Source organism: Mesoplodon densirostris, chromosome 19 (assembly GCF_025265405.1).
Source record: "Mesoplodon densirostris isolate mMesDen1 chromosome 19, mMesDen1 primary haplotype, whole genome shotgun sequence".
Lineage (NCBI taxonomy): Eukaryota > Metazoa > Chordata > Mammalia > Artiodactyla > Ziphiidae > Mesoplodon > Mesoplodon densirostris.
The window spans coordinates 3,817,194-3,841,294 of NC_082679.1; the positions used below are offsets into that span (position 1 = coordinate 3,817,194).

The 24,101-nt window shown below is 42.8% G+C and overlaps 1 protein-coding gene and 1 non-coding gene across 2 annotated transcripts in view; one reads left to right on the top strand and one right to left on the bottom strand.

Moving 5' to 3' along the window:
* Nucleotides 1-10,295: 10,295 nt before the first annotated feature.
* Nucleotides 10,296-24,101, top strand: part of NLRP7 (NLR family pyrin domain containing 7) — a 47,547-nt gene continuing 33,741 nt past the window's right edge. The window contains exons 1-2 of the mRNA XM_060085222.1: nucleotides 10,296-11,740; nucleotides 12,912-13,082. Of these exons, the coding sequence (XP_059941205.1) occupies nucleotides 10,296-11,740; nucleotides 12,912-13,082 (1,616 nt within the window). The remainder of the gene's footprint in view (nucleotides 11,741-12,911; nucleotides 13,083-24,101) is intronic.
* Nucleotides 23,960-24,066, bottom strand: LOC132481044 (U6 spliceosomal RNA). Its single transcript, XR_009530751.1, has one exon. It is a non-coding gene; the product is annotated as a U6 spliceosomal RNA (small nuclear RNA).

A 24,101-nucleotide genomic window follows, 5' to 3' on the forward strand; every position in this document is an offset into this window, starting at 1 on the left:
AGCCCGTGCTCTGCAACAAGAGAAGCCACCGCAGTAAGAAGCCCACGCACCTCAACAAAGAGTAGCCCCCACTCGCGGCAAATAGAGAAAGTCCGTGCGCAGCAACAAAGACCCAACACAGCCAAAAATAAATAAATAAATAAATAAAATAAATTTATTAAAACAAAATAAAGAGTATGTGCTCTAGATTTTGACTGCCTTTCACACTCTGTGCCTCAGGTTTACAGAACAGTTATGATAATAGTAATACCTGCCTCATATTATTGATTGAATGAGATAATATATGCAATGGGCTTAGAATGTACGTGACATGTTATCACTAAATTTTATGGTTTTAAAAAATTGAAGTAGAGTTGACTTAAAATATTGTTAGTTTCAGGTGTACAGCATAGTGATTCAGTTATTTTTTTCTGATTATATTCCATTATAGGTTCTTAGAAGATATTGAATATTATTATTTAGCCACAGGCTATTTTCCAGTCATAGAGCCTGGAGAGTCCTCAGGTTTTCAATTTTTTTTCCTTGAAAAACACTGGCTGTCAAAGAGGCAAAATGAGTTAAAATTAATACCTTTAAGAATTGATACAAAATAAGTGACATGGATGCACACTTAAATGTCAACAGTAACTAATACCATCAGCTGTAGAACAAATGAACTTGACCATTGTGATAGATACATCTTAGTTAACATAGAATATGGATGCATTTCAATATCCTTGGTATGATGGAGTCAGCTAATTGCACCTGTGTCAGTGGTTCTCAACCAGGGGTGATTTTTGTTCCCCAGCGGACATTTGACAAAGTTCGGAGACATTTTTGGTTGTCAGAACTGGATGGTGCTACTGGCATCTAGTGGGTAGAGACCAGGGATGTTGCTAAACATCATACCATGCACAGGACAGATCCCCCTAACAAAGAATCATCCATCTCAAAATATTACTAGGTGCCAGGGTTGAAAAACCTGACTTGGTCTGGGAGAGAGATTGCACATTTGAATTGAGACAGGCTGGGGAATCCCCTGGTGGTACAGTGGTTAAGAATCCGCCTTCCAATACAGGGGGCATGGGTTCCATCCCTGGTCGGGGAACTAAGATCTCACATGATGCGTGGTGCGGCCAAAAATTAAAAATAAATAAATAAAATATAGTAAACAGCAATTTTTAAAACTTAAAAAAAATACAAGAATTGAGACGGGCTGGGACCTGGGACCCTTTGCTGCAATGCTTGCACCTGGACTCCTCCAGCAACAAAATACAAAGAAACTACATGGGACTAAAAATAACTGCGTGCCTGCCTACAGGTGGGGCAAATTCTGGACAAAAGATACAAAGAGACCAAAAAACGCAACTGACAATTTTGAAGAGCCCGGAGCAAAAGCTGGGGGTTGGGAGCAAAAGCAGGGTACTGAGCATGCCCCCTGCACAAAACACCACCTCATGGGTGGGCAAACCACCTAAGTCCCCCCTGCAGCCCAACCCCCTGGATACACCCCTACCCTCTCCCCATATAAGGAGAGAGCTCACCCCCCCTCCCCCTGCCTTGGGGAGCAAGCCAGCAAGGGAATCTGATGTTTGTTCTCTCTCCCCGCTGCTGCAGCAAGTGCCCCAGTAAAACCTTGCACGAATTTCTTGTCTGGCCTCTGATCAATTTCTATTGATTGGGGAAGGTCAAGAACCCTGGTCAGTAGCAGAATCACCTGGGGGGCTTTTGAAGCCTCCTGGCTCCTTAAAGCCCACCCCAGACCAATTCAAGTAGGATGACCAAAGATAGGACCTGGGTAATTTCAATGTGAATCTCATTTTAAAGATTGAGAACCACCGGTTGATCATTATAGGGAGAGCCATTTCACCCTGGGCAGGAAGTCCTGCCCTCCCCCCAGGTCCCATGGGCCAATCACAGAGTGTGCCCTCCCCCCAGGTGCCATGGGCCAATCACAGAGTGCGGGCTGGTAGAAGACTTTCTCTCGTTGGAGGTTTTGCTTTGCATGAAATAACGCACAGGTTGCGACTGAGTCGTAGCCAAAGGGAGGTGAGTACCTACTCTTGTACCTGTTTTTGGCTGATATCTTAAGTCAGTGGCAATTATTGGTGGAGTCTCTAGCACAGAATGTTGCGAGCTTGGGCTTCCCTGGTGGCGCAGTGGTTGAGAGTCCGCCTGCCGATGCAGGGGACACGGGTTCGTGCCCCGTTCCGCGAAGGTCTCACATGCCGCGGAGCGGCTGGGCCCATGAGCCATGGCCGCTGAGCCTGCGCGTCCGGAGCCTGTGCTCCGCAACGGGAGAGGCCTGCGTACCACAAAAAAAAAAAAAAAAAAAAAAGAATGTTGCGAGCTTGAATGGCTGGCGTGAGACTTTGAGAAGGTTTTTGCAGTCCTCAAGTTGAGCTCTCTTTATAAGGAGGAGACGAGATTTGGAGGGGGGACAGCTGCCAATGATTTCATGTGTAACTTTTTTCTTCCAATGCTATTTTTAAGTGTTTCTTTAAGGTATGATTTCCATCTTGCAAAATCCACCCATTTTAAGTGTACAGTGATTTTTAGCAGACTTACAACAGAGTTGTGCAACCATAACTGTAACCCAATTTCAGGACGTTTCCATCACCCCAGAGAGATCCCTCGGGCCCACCTGCGGTATCTTCGCATTCCCACTGGAATTGCCAGCAGAGGACCACTGTGTCTGAGCCTCAGTTTTTCATCTGTAACTTGGGATGGTATCACTCCTTGATCTCAAAAGACGGATGCAAGTGTCACTGTCATGAAGGGTGAGGGACAGCGACGTCATCATGAATTTAGAAATTTGTATTTTTTCCCCCCAAATGCTTGTGGTGACAGAGCATCAAGGGGAACTGCTGCTGCTAATTAGATGCAGAGTCCTGAGCAATCCTGTAGTTCCAGGCGGCCACATACCGCTTCCTTTTCAGCAAGTGCCTTTGCTTTTATTTTGCTGTCACAGCAGAGCCTTTCAGGCTTGTTCCAGCTCAGGTCCTAAGTTTCTCAGCACTGGTCTTCACCCTTATGTTGCTCATACCTGTTTCAAATAAAGAACCGCTTGGGACTTCCCTGGCGTCCAGTGGTTAGGGTTCTTAGCTTCCACTTCAGGGGGCACGGGTTCCATCCCTGGTTTGGGAGCTAAGATCCCACGTGCCCCGTGGCACGGCCAAAAGAAAAAAAAACCCAAATCAAAGAACTGCTTTCCGCTAAGGGTAAAGCTATTCACCTGTAGTCCATTTGACTCCATCAACTCATTTTGTTATTCATTTTTCAAGGCTACCTCTCAGGTCCCGCTTTTATCTGCCTAGGAATATACCCAGGTCTCGGACTCCCCCCTTTTCCCGTCACCCGTTCATTCTGGGTGGGAACAGTCCGCTTTCACGATGGTCAGAGCGGAGAGAATGACCTAAGCGTGAGTGTCTCTGCTGCTGTAATCACAAGGCACCTTCACTTGGGGAAGGAGCCACTACATTCCTGGCATCGCATGGTTTCCGGTGTGGCTCTTGGCCAAACAGGCTTAGCAGTGGGAACTGGAAATTAAATGACTTATCCAGTTACTTGAGCAGGGTTAGGGTAGGAAGCCAGAGGTGTATGTCACTCTCCACTCTGGGGGTTCTCCAGTGAACACGTTCATCCTCACCCATTTGTATGAAACCAGAAATTCCTCTTTTGTTTCTTTCTCTGACTTCATTCAGGTTTTCCCCCAATATCTCCTCCAAGGAATTACGCTCCGTCTCCTGGGGGGTCCAGAGAGCTAACTCCCTCTGTGCACCCTTTAGTCTTGGGTATTTACCTTCGTTGTTTTCCCACGTGCCTCTAATGCGGTTTTGCTGTACTGGGCTCCCTCGTTTAGTAGATGAGCAGTTCGTGGTGTTACGTGCAGTCCTAACTGGGCGTCCTTCAGTTACGTGAGAACCAAATTACTGATCTGTAAGCTGCACTCAGGCTAGGACGAGATGGTGACTCTCTGCCTGGCCTGCTTCATTCATACTGTGCTGCTCTGTGTGTTCTGTCTTCAGATGCAAGCCTTTTTCCTCGTCACTGTCTGATCCAAAGTTCCATCAGCTTTCGTGTCCCCCTCACGTTGGTGTGCTTGTCAAGGACCTTCACCCCTCCCTTCACGTGTGGGCTCTTAAACCTGACATGTAGGTTTTCACTCTCCCTGTCAGGTTTCTAAGAAGAGCTCTATGTGGCTCCAAGTCCCCAGCACTCCTGTGTGTCCCAGTCCACTCAGTCGGGCTTCTAACCACGTCACCCACCACCTTCCTGAAATTTCTTCCTTCTCATCTTAACTGAAAAACATGACAGGCGGCGTGTTTACCCTTGACTTTCTATGACCTGGGTGACTCATTTCCCTTTAACATTTTTTCTTCCCCAAACCAAATGCATGTTCATCAGAGACAGCATTGAAAAAAGGGACAATAACTGGATAAAATCATCCATGGCATGGAAACTCAAACACAGTCGTTGGGTTTTGGGGGTGTATATGCTTCTAGTACTTTTCTGTCTGAGGAGGTGATTGTCTTGCTTCAGTTGACACATTACAGGTGTGATGACGCTTTTTGGTTATTGTGCTCTTCTGACTTAGCATTTTAGCATGAGCATTTTTATATTAAATATAACAATTGTGAGCTCTTATCATATGTTGTGATTTGAAACATTTTTCACAATTAATCTTCTAATTGGGTGTAATTCCCCCCACGTACTTAACAGTGTTTTTCATCTTGTGAATCTTCCCCAGTGTTGCCCATTTAATGCCTGAGGATATAAGGATTTTTGTTTATTTGCTTTTTGTTCCATTGAGGAAGTGTCAGTGATTGAGAGCACAGGTTCTTGAGTTAAACTCCTGGATATAATCTTGGCTTCAACTTGAGCAAATGTGAGCACTTGGGCCTTTGTTTCCCTATGCCTGTGATCCTAAAACTAGCATTTATCATAATCACCTGGAAGCTTTGCTAAAACATGGTTTTCTGGGCCCATCTCCAGAGTTTTTGACTTTGTAGGGCTGGGGATAGGGCTTAAGAATCTGCATTTTCATGAGTTCCCAGATGATGCTGTGGTCTGTGGGCCATACTTTGAGAGCCACTTCCCTAAGCCTCAGATTCGTCATATGAAGCATAGATAATAGAATTTACCCAGTAAGATGGTTGCAAGAAAAAAAATATGATCTGTAGAAGAGCTTTTAATAGTTCCTGTACATGTTAAATACTCAGATGTTGACTATCATAGTGGCTCCTTAGAAAGACAGGGATTACAGAAAATGTGAAGGAGATTATCCAGATAAAGGGGGTACGTTTATAAAGTGAACATCTTATGCAGTCATATTTTGTCTTTTATTATGTAACTTCTAAGTTAAAAAGCTATGCTAACTTCCTCTTGATTTTTTGAAACATATTTTTTCATGTGTGCATTTGTCTGTATATGTATAAATATAATCTCTGGTTGTACATATTTACTATCATACTTAATTAGCTAATCATACTTGACTAGTGATTACGTCAGTATATGTTCACGTATACAGTCACATTCCCATGTAATCACTAACCAGATCAATAGACTTTTCCAGAACTTTTCCAGTGCATGTTTTCTCCCTGAGCTGTTTGGGAAAGGCTGCCGCTATGCTGACTACTATCACCACAGGTTAGTTTTGCTTGTTGTAAACTTCATATACATTGAATCAGCTCAGAGTTCTTGTTGTGTGGTTTCTTTTACAACTACAGTTTGGGGACATGAAGAATAAAGATTCTGTGAACAGACGTGCATGCGTCTTTTGCAGACCTAAGCACTGATTATCGTGGGGTTTCTAATCGGAGGTAAAATTGCTGTCATAGAGCACATGTGCTGAGTTCGCTGTAGCGAAAACCACCCGCAAGTTTGCCAGTGGTGATTTTTTCTCAATTGAAATTTACCGACTTATTTATTTTTGTCTGCGTTGGGTCTTCGTTGCTGCGCGTGGGCTTTCTCTAGCTGCGGCGAGCGGGGTCCACTCTTCGTTGTGGTGCGCAAGCTTCTCATTGTGGTGGCTTCTCTTGTTGCAGAGCTCGGGCTCTAGAGTGCAGGCTCCGTAGTTGTGGCACGCGGGCTTAGTTGCTCCACGGCACGTGGGATCTTCCCGGACCAGGGCTCGAACCCGTGTCCCCTGCATTGGCAGGCGGATTCTCAACCACTGGGCCACCAGGGAAGCCCCTGTTTTCTCAGTTTAACTCGTGCCACCATGTAAGAGTTGTCCTTCATTGTGTGAAGTGCTTGTGCCCGTCTTTAATTTTAACCATTCTGATGGGGGTGTCATTTTTTCTGTTCATCAGGTTCTTAATTTGCATTTCTCTGAAGTCTAATGAGGTTGAAGGTCTTTCAGTATGCTTATTGGCTATTTGGCCGTTCCTTTTTTGAAGTGCCTTTTCCAAATCTTTTGATTTCTTTCCATTGAGTTTTATCTTGTTTTAATACGTCAGGGAGGAAGAAATGTTCCTCTACCCTTCTAGGTTCTTCTGGCTGGCCTAAGAATTGACATGAGACGGATTAACAAGAAAAAAATCTGACAGTTGTTTAATACCGTATGTATAAATGGGAGAGAGTCAGGGAGACTGCGTAACTGGCCAAAATGGCCAAAACCCTTACCTTAAGTACCATCTTCAGCTAAAGACTGTCGACTAAAAAAATATTTTCACCACCTAAAAGTTGAGAGTTATATTATATTTGGGGGATATGCTGAGGACTTCAAGCCTGGGAGTCAGGGTCTCAAGTAACCCTGAGAGAACTGCTCTGAGGAGGTGAGGGGGAAGCTAGGATATACAGGAGTTTTGCAATAAAGGGCAGGTGGTAGGAACAAAAGTTTACGTTAATAAAAGACAACCAGATATCTCGAGTTAAGGCACTTAGCGCTTTTCTGTATATGGGAAGATGCAAAAGTCTGGGCTCATTGAAACCATTCCTTTGACAGGCACCTCGGCTATCTGGGGTCAGTATCCTGTGTTTTCTCATCCTGAGTTCCCTCAGGGCTCACCGTGGGGACTGGCTGCAGTCTGATGGCTGCTAGATGGCGGGTATTCTTTGTTTCCTTCCCGAGTTCCCTCAGGGCTCACCAGCTCACTGGTGGCTGGTGGCTATAATCGCTGATGACTGTGACATCCTTTGTTTACCGATATGGCAGGAAATATTCCATTTCTCAAGACAAAAGAGGATGTTGTGGGTAGCGGTTTGGGACTTCAAAGGGGAGAAGGGCAATTCACATGAAGACGGGAAAGCAAATGTTTGGTAAACAAGTGTTTGCTGGGCCAGGCAGGAACATAGAGTGGAGTCTGATCTCCAGGCTTTGCTGAGTTTCCTCTGCCACATTTAGCTCATGTTCTTTGCATATACCTCTGGTGGTAGCTCTATTCCAAGAAGAGACCCTCTGTCTAAAATTTTTTAGGAAGTTAGGGGGAAAGTCAAAGTTTCTTCCTGAGTCTTTTGGGCCTCCACTGTTTTCAGCTCAAGATAATACACATGCTCAAGAGACGTTTTGGGGTACCAAGTTTTGCTCCCCTACAATGGAAGCTGTAGAACAATTTGGAAAGAACTGAGACTATAACACAGAGTGTTCCAACTCATGAATGTTATTTCTCCATTTACTGATGATTTCTTTTCTTTCTTTCTTTTTTTTTGGGGGGGTGTGCCACACGGCACAGCTTGTGGGATCTTAGTTCCCTGACCAGGGATTGAACACAGGCCCTTGGCAGTGAAAACACGGAGTCCTAACCCCAACATTTTTTTTTTTTTTACGAACTTGTGACTCTCAAGGGAGAGATCGGATGCATGATCCTAGACTTATTCTTAGGTATTTGGTGTATATGTATGTAACTCTTCCCCCCAGCATATAGACCTGATCAATTCAATCACTTCTAATAGCGTGTGTATTCTTCGGGTTTACTTTTTTTTTTTTTTTTTTTTTTGCGGTACGCGGGCCTCTCACTGTTGTGGCCCCTCCCGTTGCGGAGCACAGGCTCCGGACGCGTGGGCTCAGCGGCCACGGGTCCAGCCGCTCCGCGGCACATGGGATCTTCCCGGACCGGGGCATGAATCCGTGTCCCCTGCATCGGCAGGGGGACTCTCAACCACTGAGCCACCAGGGAAACCCTTTTTTTTGGGGGGGGAGGGCGGGTTTACTTTTGACATCACAGTTTAAGATGGATGAGCCAAGAAGGCAATACAGACTTAATAGTAGAATCTCTATGAAACTCACATATTATGCTAAGTGAAGGAAGCCAGCCATAAAAGGCCACATTTTATAATTCCACATATGTGAAATATACCAAATAGATAAATCCACTAAGAATGCAGGTTACTGAAGGCCAGAGACTGGGGAAGGGGGAAATGGGGAATGAATGCTTGATGCATATGGGGTATCTGTTTGGGGTGATGAAAGTCTTTGAACTAAATAGTGGTGATGGGGTTGCATAAATCTGAAAATGTTTTCAGTGCCACTGAATCGTACCCATTAAAGTGGTTAAAAATGTTGTGTATTTTACCATAATAAAAATAAAGTAGACTCAAGAATACTTAAAGTTCTCTTTATCTACAATAATGCCTAACCTAGGAAGCACAAATAGCCCTGTGGGTCGAGCTTTCATCCATGTGGGTTTAAAGAAGTGTTCACAGTACAAAGAATAGATAACTCAAAGCTAGTGCAGCCGAATCTGGCCTCTACCCCGATACCGAATTAAATCTCAGAGACAGAGTTTTGAGTGAAGTAGAAAAGAACAGCTTTATTGCTTTGCCAGGCAAAGGGGGCCACAGCGGGCTCATGCCCTCCAAACTGTGCCCCCCGCCCCCTTGGAGAGGGTCGTGAGAAGTTTTATAGTAATGGTTCAAAGAGGCCGTGATCATCTCATGGACATTCTTCTGACTGGTTGGTGGTGAGGTAAGTGGAAGTCAGCGTCATCAACCTTCAAGTTACAACTGGCCTGGGGTGTACGTGCTTTTGGGCAGCATATCATCATTAACTGTTAACTTCCCCACCTGGAGGGGGTTTCAGTATCTGCAAAACAGCTCAAAGATATTGTTGTCTGTATTCCTTGATGGGGAGCCAGGACCCAGCCCCAAGGCTGCACAAACGTTTCTCTTGACTGTTTGCTTCTCCCTGGTCCCGCATCCCCTCCTTCCCCCTAATTAACAACTGCTTGAATCTGCTTTTTGGAACTCAGGGAAGGTCATGGAGGCTGAATGAAGGCTATTTCCTGTCATCAAGAAATGGGGGACACAGAAAGGCTTGGTGCCCAGGAGTCCCACAGGGCCCTGCTGGGTATCATTGGGAGAGGCAAAAGGAGACTTGGGGGTTAGAAAACCCAGGTGGAGAACTACTCCCTTTTTTTTTTGGCCATGCAGCATGCAGGATCTGAGTTCTCCTATCAGGGATCGAACCCACACCCCCCTGCATTGGAGTCTGAACCACTGGACCGCCAGGGAACTACTGTCTTACAGTCGTAGCTTTGGTGTTTGGTCGTGTGCGTGGTAATTTTCCTCTTCTTGTTTCCTCATTTCTGGGGTAGAGGAGCAAAACTTACCACCCCAAAATGTCTCTCTGGCATGCAGATTATTTCAAGCTGAAAACGATCAAGGCCTAAAGTACTCAGGAAGAAACTTTGACTTCCTCTTAACTGCCTTAAGACTTTAGATAGAGACCCTGTTCCCAGAAGAGAGCTATCACCAGAGATGTCTGCAGAGAACATGGGCTAAGGGTGGTGGGGAAACTCAGCAGGATCTGGAGATCAGAGTCCACTCTGGGTCCCATAGTTCCTGCTGGCCCAGCAAACGTTTGTCTCCCAGATCTTTGCTTTTCCATTTCCACGTGTGTTTCCTTCCTCCCCTTGGAAGTCCCAAACCATTACCCTCAGCATCTTCCTTCTTTTGTTTAGCTGAGATGGTATTTAAGGTGAGGGTTTCAGCCATTTTGGTGAGTAATTCAGTTTTTCCTGGGTCTCTGTCATGTATATGTTATTAAAAGTTTGTGTTTTTCTCTTGTTAATCCATCTCATGTCAATTTAATTCTTAGACCAGCCAGAAGAACCCAGAAGGGTAGAGGAACATTACTTCCTCCCTGACGCTGGTCCTTTACAGTATGAATTTTCCAGCTGAGTGTAATCACTGGCACCCCAATTCTCTCCCATTACATGTCAATATAGGTGGAGAGGAGAGAGAGAAACACGATGGAGAGATTTTCTATCTGGAAGAATACACTTTGGCCAGGAGATGATGGTGGTTTCCACAACGTTACCCAGAGAAGCCCAAAGCTGATATCATACTTGAAGCCCCAGCTGTCCATACAGTCAATGCCACTTACGGTGGTGCTGCATGGTGCTGCCGGCGTCGGGAAAACCACAGCGGCAAAACAGCTGATGCTGGACTGGACACAGGACGACCAGGCAAAGACATCCAATTCCGCCTTCTATCTCAGCTGCAAGGACCTCAACCACAAGGGGACGTGCACTTTTGCAGAGCTGATATCTGAGAACGGGCGGGATTTGCAGGATGCCATTCCAGGGATCCTCACCCAAGCACGGAAAATCCTGTTCATCATCGATGGCTTTGATGAGCTGCGAGTCCCCTCGGGGGCACTCATCCATGACATATGTGGCGACTGGAAGAAGCAGAAGCCAGTGCCCGTCCTCCTGGGGAGTTTGCTGAGGAGAAAAATGTTACCCAAGTCCACTTTAGTGATCACCAGTCGACCGGGGGCCCTGAGGGAGCTCCGGCTCTTGGTTGAACAGCCACTCTTCATAGAAGTCGAGGGGTTCTGGGCGCTGGACAGGAAGGCATATTTCTTGAAACACTTTGAAGAGGAGACTCAAGCCCTGCGAGCTTTTGACTTGATGAGGAGGAACGCGGCTCTGTTCCACATGGGCTCCGCGCCTGCCGTGTGCTGGATTGTCTGCACGTGTCTGAAACGGCAGATGGAGAAGGGGGAAGACCCTGCCTCGACCTGCCAGACCACCACGTCCCTGTTCCTGCGTTTTCTCTGCAGCCAGTTCACAGCAGCTCGCAGCAGCTGCCCCAGTGATGGTCTCCAAGTTCCGGTGAAGTCTGTGTGCCTCTTGGCTGCTGAGGGCATATGGACACAGACATCTGTGTTTGATGGAGAAGACCTCAGGAGACTTGGGGTGAAGGAGTCTGCCCTCTGCCCTTTCCTGGACAAGAATATTCTCCAGAAGAGCAAAGACTGTGAGGGCTGCTACTCCTTCATCCACCTCAGCGTCCAGCAGTTTCTTGCCGCCATGTTCTATGTCTTGGAGCCGGAGGAGGAGGAGGAGGACGTGGGTGGCCACAGGTGCCACATTGGGGATATGCAGAAGCTGCTGTCCAAGGAAGGAAGACTAAAGAACCCCAGCCTGACCCAGGTGGGCTACTTCGTATTTGGCCTCTCCAACGAAGAAAGGGCCATGGAGCTGGAGACGACTTTCGGCTGTCTAGTATCGCTGGAGGTCAAGCAGCAGTTACTGAAATGCAGATCAGTGCCCCATGGGAAGAAGCCCTTCTCAACCATGGACACGAAGGAGATTTTCTATTGTCTTTATGAATCTCAGGAGGAGGAGCTTGTGGAGGATGCAATGGCCCCCGTCACGGAGATCTCTATCCACTTGACAAATACATTTGAAGTGATGCAGTCTTCTTTCTGCCTTAAACATTGTCAAAACTTGCAGAAAATTTCACTGCAGGTAGGAAGGAGGATATTCCTGGAGAATGATACCACGTTGAAATCAGATGCTCAGGTTGAGAGGTAAGAACACATTTTAAAAAATATATATATTTTTAATGCTACTAGTCCTCCCATCTTCAGCGTCAGCCCACACTCTTTTAGGAAGAGGACAGAGTCCCTACTACTCCCTATGGCTTGGGGTCAGAATTCTCTGGAATGTGTGGCTGAAATTTCTTTCTGCCAACTCACCATTAAAGTTGGGAAACATGATGTTCAGATTAGAAATGGGAGCTGTGGAACCTTACTTTGTTTTAGTATTATAGTTTTATAGTATACTACTATATATTATATATACTATAATACTATAGCATAGTATACTATAATACTATAGTATAATACTGTAGTATTATAGTATTATAGTTTCCGTGTGGCAAATGGGCTCAGGACACTCTAGACATTTCCTGTAACTTCTCTCCCTGCCAGTTCTTTCAAAAAATTTGTTTTAATACATAGCCACCATGCTGTACATTATATCCCAGGATTTAGTTATCTTATAACTGGGTGTTTGTACCTTTTGATCAGCTCACCACTTTTAAAATAAATAAATAAATAAATAAATTTATTTATTTATTTTTGGCTGCGTTGGGTCTTTGTTGCTGTGTGCGGGCTTTCTCTAGTTGGGGCGAGTGGGGGCTACTCTCTGTTGCAGTGCGCGGGCTTCTCATTGCGGTGGCTTCTCTTGTTGTGGCGCACGGGCTTAGTTGCTCCGTGGCACGTGGGATCTTCCCGGACCAGGGCTTGAACCCATGTCCCTTGCATTGGCAGATGAATTCTTAACCACTGCTCCACCAGGGAAGTCTGTTACTTGTCTTTTCGATGATAGTCATTCTTACAGGTGTGAGGTGGTATCTCACTGTGGTTTTGATTTGTGTTTCCATGGTGATTAGTGATGTTGAATATTTTTCATGTCCCTGTTGTCCATTTGTATGTCATCTTTGGAAAAATGTCTATTCAGGTCCTCGGCCCACTTGTTACAATAGTTTTTCTTTTCTGTTGAGTTGAGTTGTATGAGTTCTTTATATATTTGAGATACTAACCCCTTATCAGACATACAGTATGCAGACATTTTCTCCCATTTAGTAGGTTCATGTTTATTTTGCTGGTGCTTTCCTTTGCTGTGCAGCCTACCAATTCTTGTTGCTTTTCCTGTACGTGCTTTTCATAGGTGCTCTTGTCGATGCCTTCCTCCTAGGTCACAGCACGACCATCACTCTCTTCATCTCTGGGCAGATCTCTGCTCTGTGTTCAGTTCAAACAAGAACCTGAACTTTCTGGATGTGAGGGAAAGCTTTCTGAGTCACTCCTCAGTGAGGATTCTTTGTGAGCAGATAACCCATGTCACCTGTCATCTCCAGAAAGTCGTGTAAGTAGCAGCTGATCTTGCAGTGGTGATCCCCAGGTGTTTTAAATGTGGGAGCAGTATTGGAATGCCCAACCAGGCTCTGACCAGCCAGGTGCTCAGAATGCAAAGAAATGAAATGGTTGCTATCCTTAAATGTGTCGAGTTGGAGAATCATATTATGTTGAGTCATTTTTATGAAATTTGGCCGGGAGTTTGGATGTTCCCATACATCTGCTGTGGGGCGTATTCAAAACTCAGCCTATAGAAAATTTAGCCACATGCATGTTAGGAGAACTGGGTAGGAATTGGGGAAATATTCCAGAGAGGAAAGTTTCAAATATGTGAGTAAGAATGTGTTGATGAAGCAATGGTGCACTTATGACTAATGTGTGGGATGGGATTGAGAAATTAGTCTGAGTACAGTAGGTTGTGGCAGAAGCAACTTAAGACATGGGTCACCTGGGCAGGTGATTATTAGCACATCCTTTTAAACCAACACATGTTCTTTTTGATGGTAGCCATTCTGTCAGGTGAAGTGATATCTCATTGTGGTTTTGATGGGCATTTCCCCAATTAGTGATGCTGAGCATAATTTTCATGTGATTATCTGTTGGCTATCTGTATGTTTCCTTCTGAACAATGCCTGTTTAGATCCTCCACCCATTTTTAATTGGATTGTTTATTTTTTTTTAATTTTTTATTTTTTTGCGGTACGTGGGCCTCTCACTGCTGTGGTCTCTCCCGTTGCGGAGCACAGGCTCCGGACGCGCAGGCTCAGCGGCCATGGCCCACGGACCCACGGGCCCAGCCGCTCCGCGGCATGTGGGACCCTCCCAGACCGGGGCACGAACCCGCGTCCCCTGCATCGGCAGGTGGACTCCCAACCACTGCGCCACCAGGGAGGCCCCGGATTGTTTATTTTTTGATATTAATCTGTATGAGTTCTCTATTTGGGATATATCTCTCTTTGGGATATATTGTTTTGCAAATATCTTCTCCTATTCAGTAGATTGCCTTTTTGTTTTGTTGGTTTCCTTCACTTTGCAAAAGCTTTTCAGTTTGTAGTCCCATTTGTTTTCTGTTTTGGTTTCCTTGTCTGAATATACAGATACAAAGAAATATTTCTAAGAGCAACGTCAAGAGTACTGCGTGTGTTCTTCTTGGAGTTTTATGGTTTCAGATCTTCAGTTTAAATCTTTAATCCATTTTGAGTTTATTTTTGTATATGGTATGAGGAAATGGTCTGGTTTCATTCTTTTACATGTAGCTATCTAGTCCCCCAGTCCCCACAGGAAAAAAAAAAAAAAAAGGAAAACACAGCACATATTCAGGGGATAAACTTTATAAGTTATGTTTAAAATTACACAGATACATTGAAACTTCCCCCAAACCAACATACCTTAGAAGGCTTAATTAAGCCACTGAAAAGGTTGTGTTATTTACTTGGACAAATTGCTATGCCAAACGTCAGCTGACTGTACCTGCTGATGTCAGGTGACATGTATCTGGTTCATCTCAGAATGCCATAGGACTTGTGTGTACAAGGCCACAAAAATCTAACATAGGTTGGTGCCAGCAAAGGTGGCAGTTTCTTCTGTATGACTGAAAAGTTTACATTGTTCTGGTTTTATAAGGTGTGCATGAAAGAATAAAAAAAGCTAGGAGGTACATTTAATTTTTTCCACTAAGAGTTTAGGACCCTTTAGGCAGGAGCTTTGAACAGTAGCATCTCCCTTATTCTGGCTCTCTCTGTGCTGAAATTTAATTTTGAACTTCTTCTGAATGAGCCACAGGGAATGTTCATTATCTAAAAGTGAAGCATTGAGGGTTATAAGACCAAATGCCTGTTTATGGAGAGAAGTATTTCATAGTGTGTGTGTGGGGGTGAATTGCCAGGTTTGGAGGTACTAGATAAAAACAGATTAAGAGGACTTTTCTGGTGCCGCAGTGGTTAAGAATCTTCCTGCCAACGCAGGTGACATGGGTTTGATCCCTGGTCCAGGAAGATCCCACATGCCACAGAGCAACTAAGCCCGTGAGCCACAACTACTGAGCCCGCGGGCCTAGAGCCCATGCTCTGCAGCAAGAGAAGCCACTGCAGTGAGAAGCCCGCACACCTCAATGAAGAGTAGCCCCGCTTGCCACAACTAGAGAAAGCCTGTGCGCAGCAATGAAGACCCAACATAGCCATAAATAAATTAATTAATAATAAATAAATAAATAAATAAATAAATAAATAAATTTATATTAAAAAAAAACAGGTTAAGAAGCTCTAAAAACAAAAACGAAAATGAAGATCTGAAATAAGATTGTAGCGGAAGAGGCAGTAATCCAGGTGTTGTTTTTTTCCCCTCAAATTAGGACGGATTAAGCATGCTTTAAAAAGAGGCCCTGACAAAAGGCCTTTCCCCAGTTATTTCCTACTAGCTACACAGGAAAACTTATGAGCTAGCTTCATTATTGTATAACATGAGGTTGACAGAGTCTTATTCTCAAGAAGGTGGCACAGTTAGGTGCTGGGAAAATCTTTTTTAAATACTGAAATGTTTCTTGAAGCCCAGAGTTTGATTAGAGAAAATTATATTCCACTTAAGATTTATTCAAATCCCATTTAAAATCCTACAGTCATGCTAGATGACAGGAAAATTAAAAAAAAATTTTTTATTGTATAGTTGATGTACAATATTCTGTTAATTTCTTGTGTACAACCAAGTGATTCAGTTATACATATATATTTTTCATATTCTTTTCCATTATGGTTTATCACAGGATATTGAATATTGTTCCCTGTGCTGTACAGTAGGACCTTGTTGTTTATCTATCCTACGTATAAATAGTTTGCATCTGCTCATCCCAAACTCCCAGTTCTTCCCTCTCCCACTGCCCCTCCTCCTTGACAACCACCAGGCTGTTCTCTATGTCTCTAAGTCTGTTTCTGTTTTGTAGATATGTTCGTTTGTGTCATATTTTGGATTCCACATATAAGTGGCATCATATGGTATTTGTCTTTCTCTGCTTTCTCTGCTTGGCTTATTTCACTTAATAATCTCTAGGTCCATCCATGTGGCTGCAAATGGCATTATTTCATTCTTTTTTATGGCTGAGTAGTATTCCATTGTATATATACCACAAATTCTTTACCCATTCATCTGTCAATGGATATTTAGGTTGTTTCCATGTCTTGGCTATTGTAAATAGTGCTGCTATGAACATAAGGGTGCATGTATCTTTTTGAACTATAGTTTTGACTGGATATATGCCCAGGAGTGGGATTGCTGCATCATGTGGTAACTCCATTTTTAGATTTTTAAGGACCTTCCATACTGTTTTCCATAGTGGCTGCACCAATTTACATTCCCACCAACAGTGTAGGAGTGTTCCCTTTTCTCCACACCTCCTCCAGCATTTGTTATTTGTAGACTTTTTAATGATGGCCATTCTGACTGGTGTGAAGTGGTACCTCATTATAGCTTTGATTTGCATTTCTCTAATAATTAGCGATGATGAGCATCTTTTCATGTGCCTATTGGCCATCTGTATGTCTTTGCACAGATGTCTATTTAGGTTTTCTGTCCATTTTTCAATTGGGTTGTTTTTGATGTTGTTGTTCATTGAGTTGTTTGAGTTGTTTGTGTACTTTGGAAATTAAGCCTTTGTTGGTCGCATTGTTTGCAAATATTTTCTCCCATTCTGTAGGTTGTCTTTTCATTTTGTTTACGGTTTCCTTTGCTGTGCAAAAGCTTGTAAGTTTGATTAGGTCTCATTTGCTTATTTTTGCTTTAATTTCTATTGCCTTGGGAGACTGACCTAAGAAAATGTTGATATGATTTATGTCAGTATGTTTTGCCTATGCTTTCTTCTAGGAGTTTTATGGTGTCATGTCTTATGTTCATGTCTGTAACCCATTTTGAGTTTTTTTTGTGTATGGTGTGTGGGTGTGTTCTAACTTCATTGGTTTGCACTTAGCTGTCGAATTTTTCCAACACCATTTGCTGAAGAGACTTTTTCCCATTGTATAATTCTTGCCTCCTTTGTTGAAGATTGACCATAGGTATATGGGTTTATTTCTGGGCTCTCTATTCTGTTCCAATGATCTATATGTCGGATTTTTTTAAAAACATCTTTATTGGAGTCTAATTGCTTTACAATGGTGTGTTGGTTTCTGCTTTACAACAAAGTGAATCAGTTATACATATACATATGTCCCCATATCTCTTCCCTCTTGCATCTCCCTCCTTCCCACCCTCCCTATCCCACCCTCCTAGGTGGTAACAAACCACCTAGCTGATCTCCCTGTGCCATGTGGCTGCTTCCCACTAGCTATCCACCCTACATTTGGTAGTGTATATATGTCCATGCCACTCTCACTTTTCACAGCTTACCCTTCCCCGTCCCCATATCCATGCTCTAGTAGATCTGTGTCTTTATTCCCGTCCTACCCCTAGGCTCTTCATGACTTTTTTTTTCTTAGATTCCATATATATGTGTTAGCATACGGTATTTGTTTTTCTCTTTCTGACTTACTTCACTCTGTATGACAGACTCCAGGTCCATCCACCTCACTACAAATAACTCAATTTCATTTCTTTTTATGGCTGAGTAATATTCCATTGTATATATGTGCCACATCTTCTTTATCCATTCGTCTGTCGATGGACACTTAGGTTGCTTCCATGTCCTGGCTATTGTAAACAGAGCTGCAATGAACATTTTGGTACATGACTCTTTTTGAATTATGGTTTTCTCAGGGTATATGCCCAGTAGTGGGTTTGCTGGGTCGTATGGTAGTTCTATTTGTAGTTTTTTAAGGAACCTCCAGGCGGTTCTCCATAGTGGCTGTACCAATTCACATTCCCACCAGCAGTGCAAGAGTGTTCCCTTTTCTCCACACCCTCTCCAGAATTTATTGTTTCCTGATTTTTTGATGATGGCCATTCTGACTGGTGTGAGATGATATCTCATTGTAGTTTTTTTTTTTTTTTTTTGCGGTATGCGGGCCTCTCACTGTTGTGGCCTCCCCCGTTGCGGAGCACAGGCTCCGGACGCGCAGGTTCCGGACGCGCAGGCTCAGCGGCCATGGCTCACGGGCCCAGCCGCTCCGCGGCATATGGGATCCTCCCAGACCGGGGCACGAACCCGTATCCCCTGCATCGGCAGGCGGACTCTCAACCACTTGCGCCACCAGGGAGGCCCTCATTGTAGTTTTGATTTGCATTTCTCTAATGATTAATGATGTTGAGCATTCTTCCATGTGTTTGTTGGCAGTCTGTATATCTTCTTTGGAGGAATGTCTGTTTAGGTCTTCTGCCCATGTTTGGATTGTGTTGCTTGTTTTTTTGTTATTGAGCTGCATGAGCTGCTTGTAAATTTTTGAGATTAATCCTTTGTCAGTTGCTTCATTTGCAAATATTTTCTCCCATTCTGAGGTTTGTCTTTTGGTCTTGTTTATGGTTTCCTTTGCTATGCAAGAGCTTTTATGTTTCATTAGGTCCCATTTGTTTATTTTTGTTTTTATTTCCATTTCTCTAGGAGGTGGGTCAAAAAGGATCTTGCTGTGACTAATGTCATAGAGTTGTTCTGCCTATGTTTTCCTCTAAGAGTTTTATAGTGACTGGCCTTACATTTAGGTGTTTGATCCATTTTGAGTTTATTTTTGTGTATGGTGTTAGGGAGCGTTCTAATTTCATACTTTTACATGTACCTGTCCAGTTTTCCCAGTACCCCTTATTGAAGAGGCTGTCTTTTCTCCACTGTATATTCTTGCCTCCTTTATCAAAGATAAGGTGACCATATGTGTGTGGGTTTATCTCTGGGCTTTCAATCCTGTTCCATTGATCTATACTTCTGTTTTTGTGCCAGTAGCATACTGTCTTGATTACTGTAGCTTTGTAGTGTAGTCTGAAGTCAGGGAGCCTGATTCCTCCAGCTCCATTTTTCATTCTCAAGATTGCTTTGGCTATTCGGGGTCTTTTGTGTTTCCATACAAATTGTGAAATTTTTTGTTCTAGTTCTTTAAAAAATGCCAGTGGTAGTTTGATAGGGATTGCATTGAATCTGTAGATTGCTTTGGGTAGTAGAGTCATTTTCACAATGTTGATTCTTCCAATCCAAGAACATGGTATATCTCTCCATCTGTTTGTATCATCTTTAATTTCTTTCATCAGTGTCTTATAATTTTCTGCATACAGGTCTTTTGTCTCCTTAGGTAGGTTTATTCCTAGATATTTTATTCTTTTTGTTGCAGTGGTAAATGGGAGTGTTTTCTTAATTTCACTTTCAGATTTTTCATCATTAGTGTATAAGAATGCCAGAGATTTCTGTGCATTAATTTTGTATCCTGCTACTTTACCAAATTCATTGATTAGCTCTAGTAGTTTTCTGGTAGTATCTTTAGGATTCCGTATGTATAGTATCATGTCATCTGCAAACAGTGACAGCTTTACTTCTTCTTTTCCGATTTGGATTCCTTTTATTTCTTTTTCTTCTCTGATTGCTGTTGCTAGAACTTCCAAAACTATGTTGAATAAGAGTGGTGAGAGTGGGCAACCTTGTCTTGTTCCTGATCTTAGTGGAAATGGTTTCAGTTTTTCACCATTGAGGACGATGCTGGCTGTGGGTTTGTCATATATGGCTTTTATTATGTTGAGGAAAGTTCCCTCTCTGCCTACTTTCTGGAAGGTTTTTATCATAAATGGGTGTTGAATTTTGTTGAAAGCTTTCTCTGCATCTATTGAGATGATCATATGGTTTTTCTCCTTCAATTTGTTAATATGGTGTATCATGTTGATTGATTTGCATATATTGAAGAATCCTTGCATTCCTGGAATAAACCCCACTTGATCATGGTGTATGATCCTTTTAATGTGCTGTTGGATTCTGTTTGCTAGTATTTTGTTGAGTATTTTTGCATCTATGTTCATCAGTGATATTGGCCTGTAGTTTTCTTTCTTTGTGTATATGTCTGTTTTTTGTGCCCCGTACCATGCTATTTTGATTACTGTAGCTTTATAGTATTGTCTGAAGTCTGGGAGGGTTATGCCTCCTGATTTTTCTTTTTCCTCAGGATTGCTCTGGCAATTCTGGGTCTTTTGTGGTTCTGCATAAATTTTAGGATTATTTGTTCTAATTCTGTGAAAAATGTCATGGATAATTTGATAGTGATCACATTGAATCTGTAGATTGCTTTGGGTAGTATGGCCAATTTAGCTATATTAATTCTTCAAATCCAAGAGCATGGGGTATCTTTCCATTTCTTTGAATCATCTTCAGTTTCCTTTATTAATGTTTTGTAGATCTCAGCATATATGTCTTTCACCTCCTTGGTGAGGTTTATTTCTAAGTATTTTACTTTTTAAATGTGATTTAAAAAGGGATTGTTTGTTTACACTTGTTTACATTTCATTGTTAGTGTAAAAAAATGCAACCGATTTCTGTATGTTAATCTTGTATCATGCTACCTTGCTGAATTTGTTGATCAGTTCTAGTAGTTTTTGTGTGGAGTCTTTAGGGTTTTTTTTATATATAGTATGTCATCCCCATGTAATGACAATTTTACCTCTTCCCTTCCAATTTGGATTCCTTTTATTTCTTTTTCTTGTCTGATTTCTGTGGCTAGGACTCCCCATACTATGTTGAATAGAAATGAGAGTGGGCATCCTATTCTTGTTTCAGATTTTAGTGGAAAGGCTTTCAGCTTTTCACCATTGAGTATTATATTGACTGTGGGTTTGTCATAAAGAGCTTTTATAATGTTGAGATGTTCCCTCTATACTCACTTTTGTAAGTTTTTATCATGAGTGGGTGTTGAATTTTATCAAATGCTTTTTCTGCATCTATTGAGATGATCATGTGTTTTTTGTCTTTTCTTTTGTTGATGTGGTGTATCACATTGATTTTGCATATGTTGAATGATCCTTGTGACCCTGGGATGAATTTAACTTGGTTGTGGTGTATGACCTTTTTTATGTGTTGTTGGATTTGGTTTGCTAATATTTTGAGAATGTTTGTATCCATATTCATCAAAGATATTGGCCTGTAATTTTCTTATTTTTGGTGGTGTCTTTGTCTGGTTTCGGTATCAGGGTGATTGTGGCTTCATAGAATGTCTTTGGGAGTGTTCCTTCCTCTTCATTCTTTTGGAAGAGTTTGAGAAGGATTGGTATAAGTTCTTCTTTGTTAGTTTGGTAGAATTCACCTGTGGAGCCATCTGGTCATGGATGTGTGTTTGTAGGGAGTTTTTAAAATTACAGATTCTATTTCACTTCTAGTGATCAGTTTCTTCAAATTATCTATTTCTTTTTGATTCAATTTTTGTGGGCTGTATGTTTCTAGAAACTTGTCCATTTCTTCTAGGTTATGAAATTTGTTGGCATATAATTGTTCATAGCATTCTCTTATGGTTTTTTGTGTTTCTGCAGTATCACTTGTGATTCCTCATCTTTCATTTCTTTTGTTTATTTGGGTCTTCTCTTTTCTTCTTGGTAAGCCTGGCCAGAGGTTTGTCAATGTTGTTTAGTCCTTCAGAGAACCAGCTCTTGGTTTTATTGATTTTTTTTTCTATTTTTTTTTTTTTTTTTTTTTTTTTTTGCGGTATGCGGGCCTCTCACTGTTGTGGCCTCCCCCGTTGCGGAGCACAGGCTCCGGACGCGCAGGCTCCGGACGCGCAGGCTCAGCGGCCATGGCTCACGGGCCCAGCCGCTCCGCGGCATATGGGATCCTCCCAGACCGGGGCACGAACCCGTATCCCCTGCATCGGCAGGCGGACTCTCAACCACTTGCGCCACCAGGGAGGCCCTTTTTTTTCTATTTTTTAATCTCTATTTTATTTATTTCCTTTCTGATCTTTATTTCCTTCCTTCTGCTGATTTTAGGTTAGGTTTTGTTCTTTTTTCTAATTCTTTTAGGTGGTGGGTTAGGTTGTTTATTTTAGATTTTGCTTGTTTCTTGAAGGCCTGTATCACTATGAACTTCCCTCTAAGAACTGCTTTTGCTGCATCCCATAGATTTTGCAGGGTTGTTTTCATTGTCATTTGTCTCAGGTATTTTAAAATTTCTTCTTTGATTTCATCATTGACCAGTTGGTTTTTTTAGTAGCAACTTGTTTATTCTCCATGTAATTGTTTTTTCTTGTTTCTTTTTCTGTTGTTGATTTCTACTTTCATGCCGTTGTGGTCAGAAAAGATGCTTGAAATAATTTCTATACTCTTAAATATGTTGGCTTCTTTTGTGCCCTAGTATGTGGTCAATCCTAGAGACTGTTCCATGTGCACTTGAAAAGAATGTGTATTCTGTTTTGTTGGGGAGGGGGATGTAATGTCCTGAAAATATCAATTAAGTCTAACTCTTCTATTGTATCATTTAGGATCTCTGTTGCTTTATTGATTCTCTGTCTAGAAAATCTGTCCATTGATGTCACTGTGGTGTTAAAGTCTCCTACTGTTATTGTATTCCCGTCAGTTTCTCCCTTTATGTCTGTTACTATTTGTTTTATGTATTTGGGCACTCCTATGTTGGGTACATATATGTTGATGAGTATAATATCTTTTTCTTGTAATGATCCTTTTATCATTATATAGTATCCTTTATCTTTCTTTATAGTGTTTGTTTTAAAGTCTATTTTGTCTAAGTATTGCTACCCTTGCTTTCTTGTCATTTCTGTTTGCATGAAATATCTTTTTCCATCCCCTCACTTTGAATCAATGGATGTCCTTTGCCCTTAAGTGGGTCTCTTATAGGCAGCATATTGTAGGCTCTTGTTTTCATCCAGTCTGCCACTCTGTGTTTTTTTTTTTTAAAGGATAGTTATCTTTTTAAAAAAAATTTATTTTTGGCTGCGTTGGGTCTTTGTTGCTGCGTGTGGGCTTTGTCTGGTTGTGGCGAGTGGGGGCTACTCTTCCTTGCAGTGCGCGGGCTTCTCATTGCGGTGGCTTCTCTTGTTGCAGAGTGTGGGCTCTAGGCATGTGGGCTTCAGTAGTTGTGGCACGTGGGCTCAATAGTTGTGGCTCACGGGCTCTAGAGCACAGGCTCAGTAGTTGTGGTGCATGGGCTTAGTTGCTCCACGTCATGTGGGATGCCCCCAAACCAGGGCTTGAATGCATGTCCCCTGTATTGGCAGGCGAATTCTTAACCGCTGAGCCACCAGGGAGGCCCCCACTCTGTGTTTTTTTTTTTTTTTTTTTTTTAAGTTTTATTTATTTTTGGCTGCATTGGGTCTTTGTGGCTGCGTGTGGGCTTTCTCTAGTTGCGGTGAGCGGGGGCTACTCTTCGTTGCAGTGTGTGGGCTCTATTGCGGTGGCTTCTCTTGCTGCAGAGTATGGGCTCTAGGCACGCGGGCTTCAGTAGTCGTGGCACACGGGCTTAGCTGCTCTGCAGCATGTGGGATCTTCCTGGACCAGGGCTTGAACCCATGTCCCCTGCATTGGCAGGCGGATTCTTTTTTTTTTTTTTTTTTTTTTTTCTTTTTGCGGTATGCGGGCCTCTCACTGTTGTGGCCTCTCCCGTTGCGGAGCACAGGCTCCGGATGCGCAGGCCCAGCGGCCATGGCTCACGGGCCCAGCCGCTCCGCGGCATATGGGATCCTCCCAGACCGGGGCACGAACCCGTATCCCCTGCATCGGCAGGCGGACTCTTAACCACTGCGCCACCAGGGAGGCCCAGCAGGCGGATTCTTAACCACTGTGCCACCAAGGAAGCCCACCCACTCTGTGTTTTTGATTGGAACATTTAGTCCCTTGACACTGAAGGTAATTATCGACAGATTTGTATTTATTGCCATTTTAAACCTTGTTTTCCCATTGATTTTGTTTTTCTTCTTTGTCCCTTCCTTTTTCTTTTTGTCTTTCCTTTTGTGGTTTGATTTTCTTTTGTATTATACTTGTGTTCTCTGTTTGGTTTTTCTGAAAAATATGGAATGCTTCACAAATTTGCTTGTCATCCTTGCACCAGGGTTATGCTAATCTTCTCTGTATCATTCTAATTTTAGTATATGTACTACTGAAGTGAACACCAAACAACTCTTTTTTTTTTTTTTTTTTTTTTGCG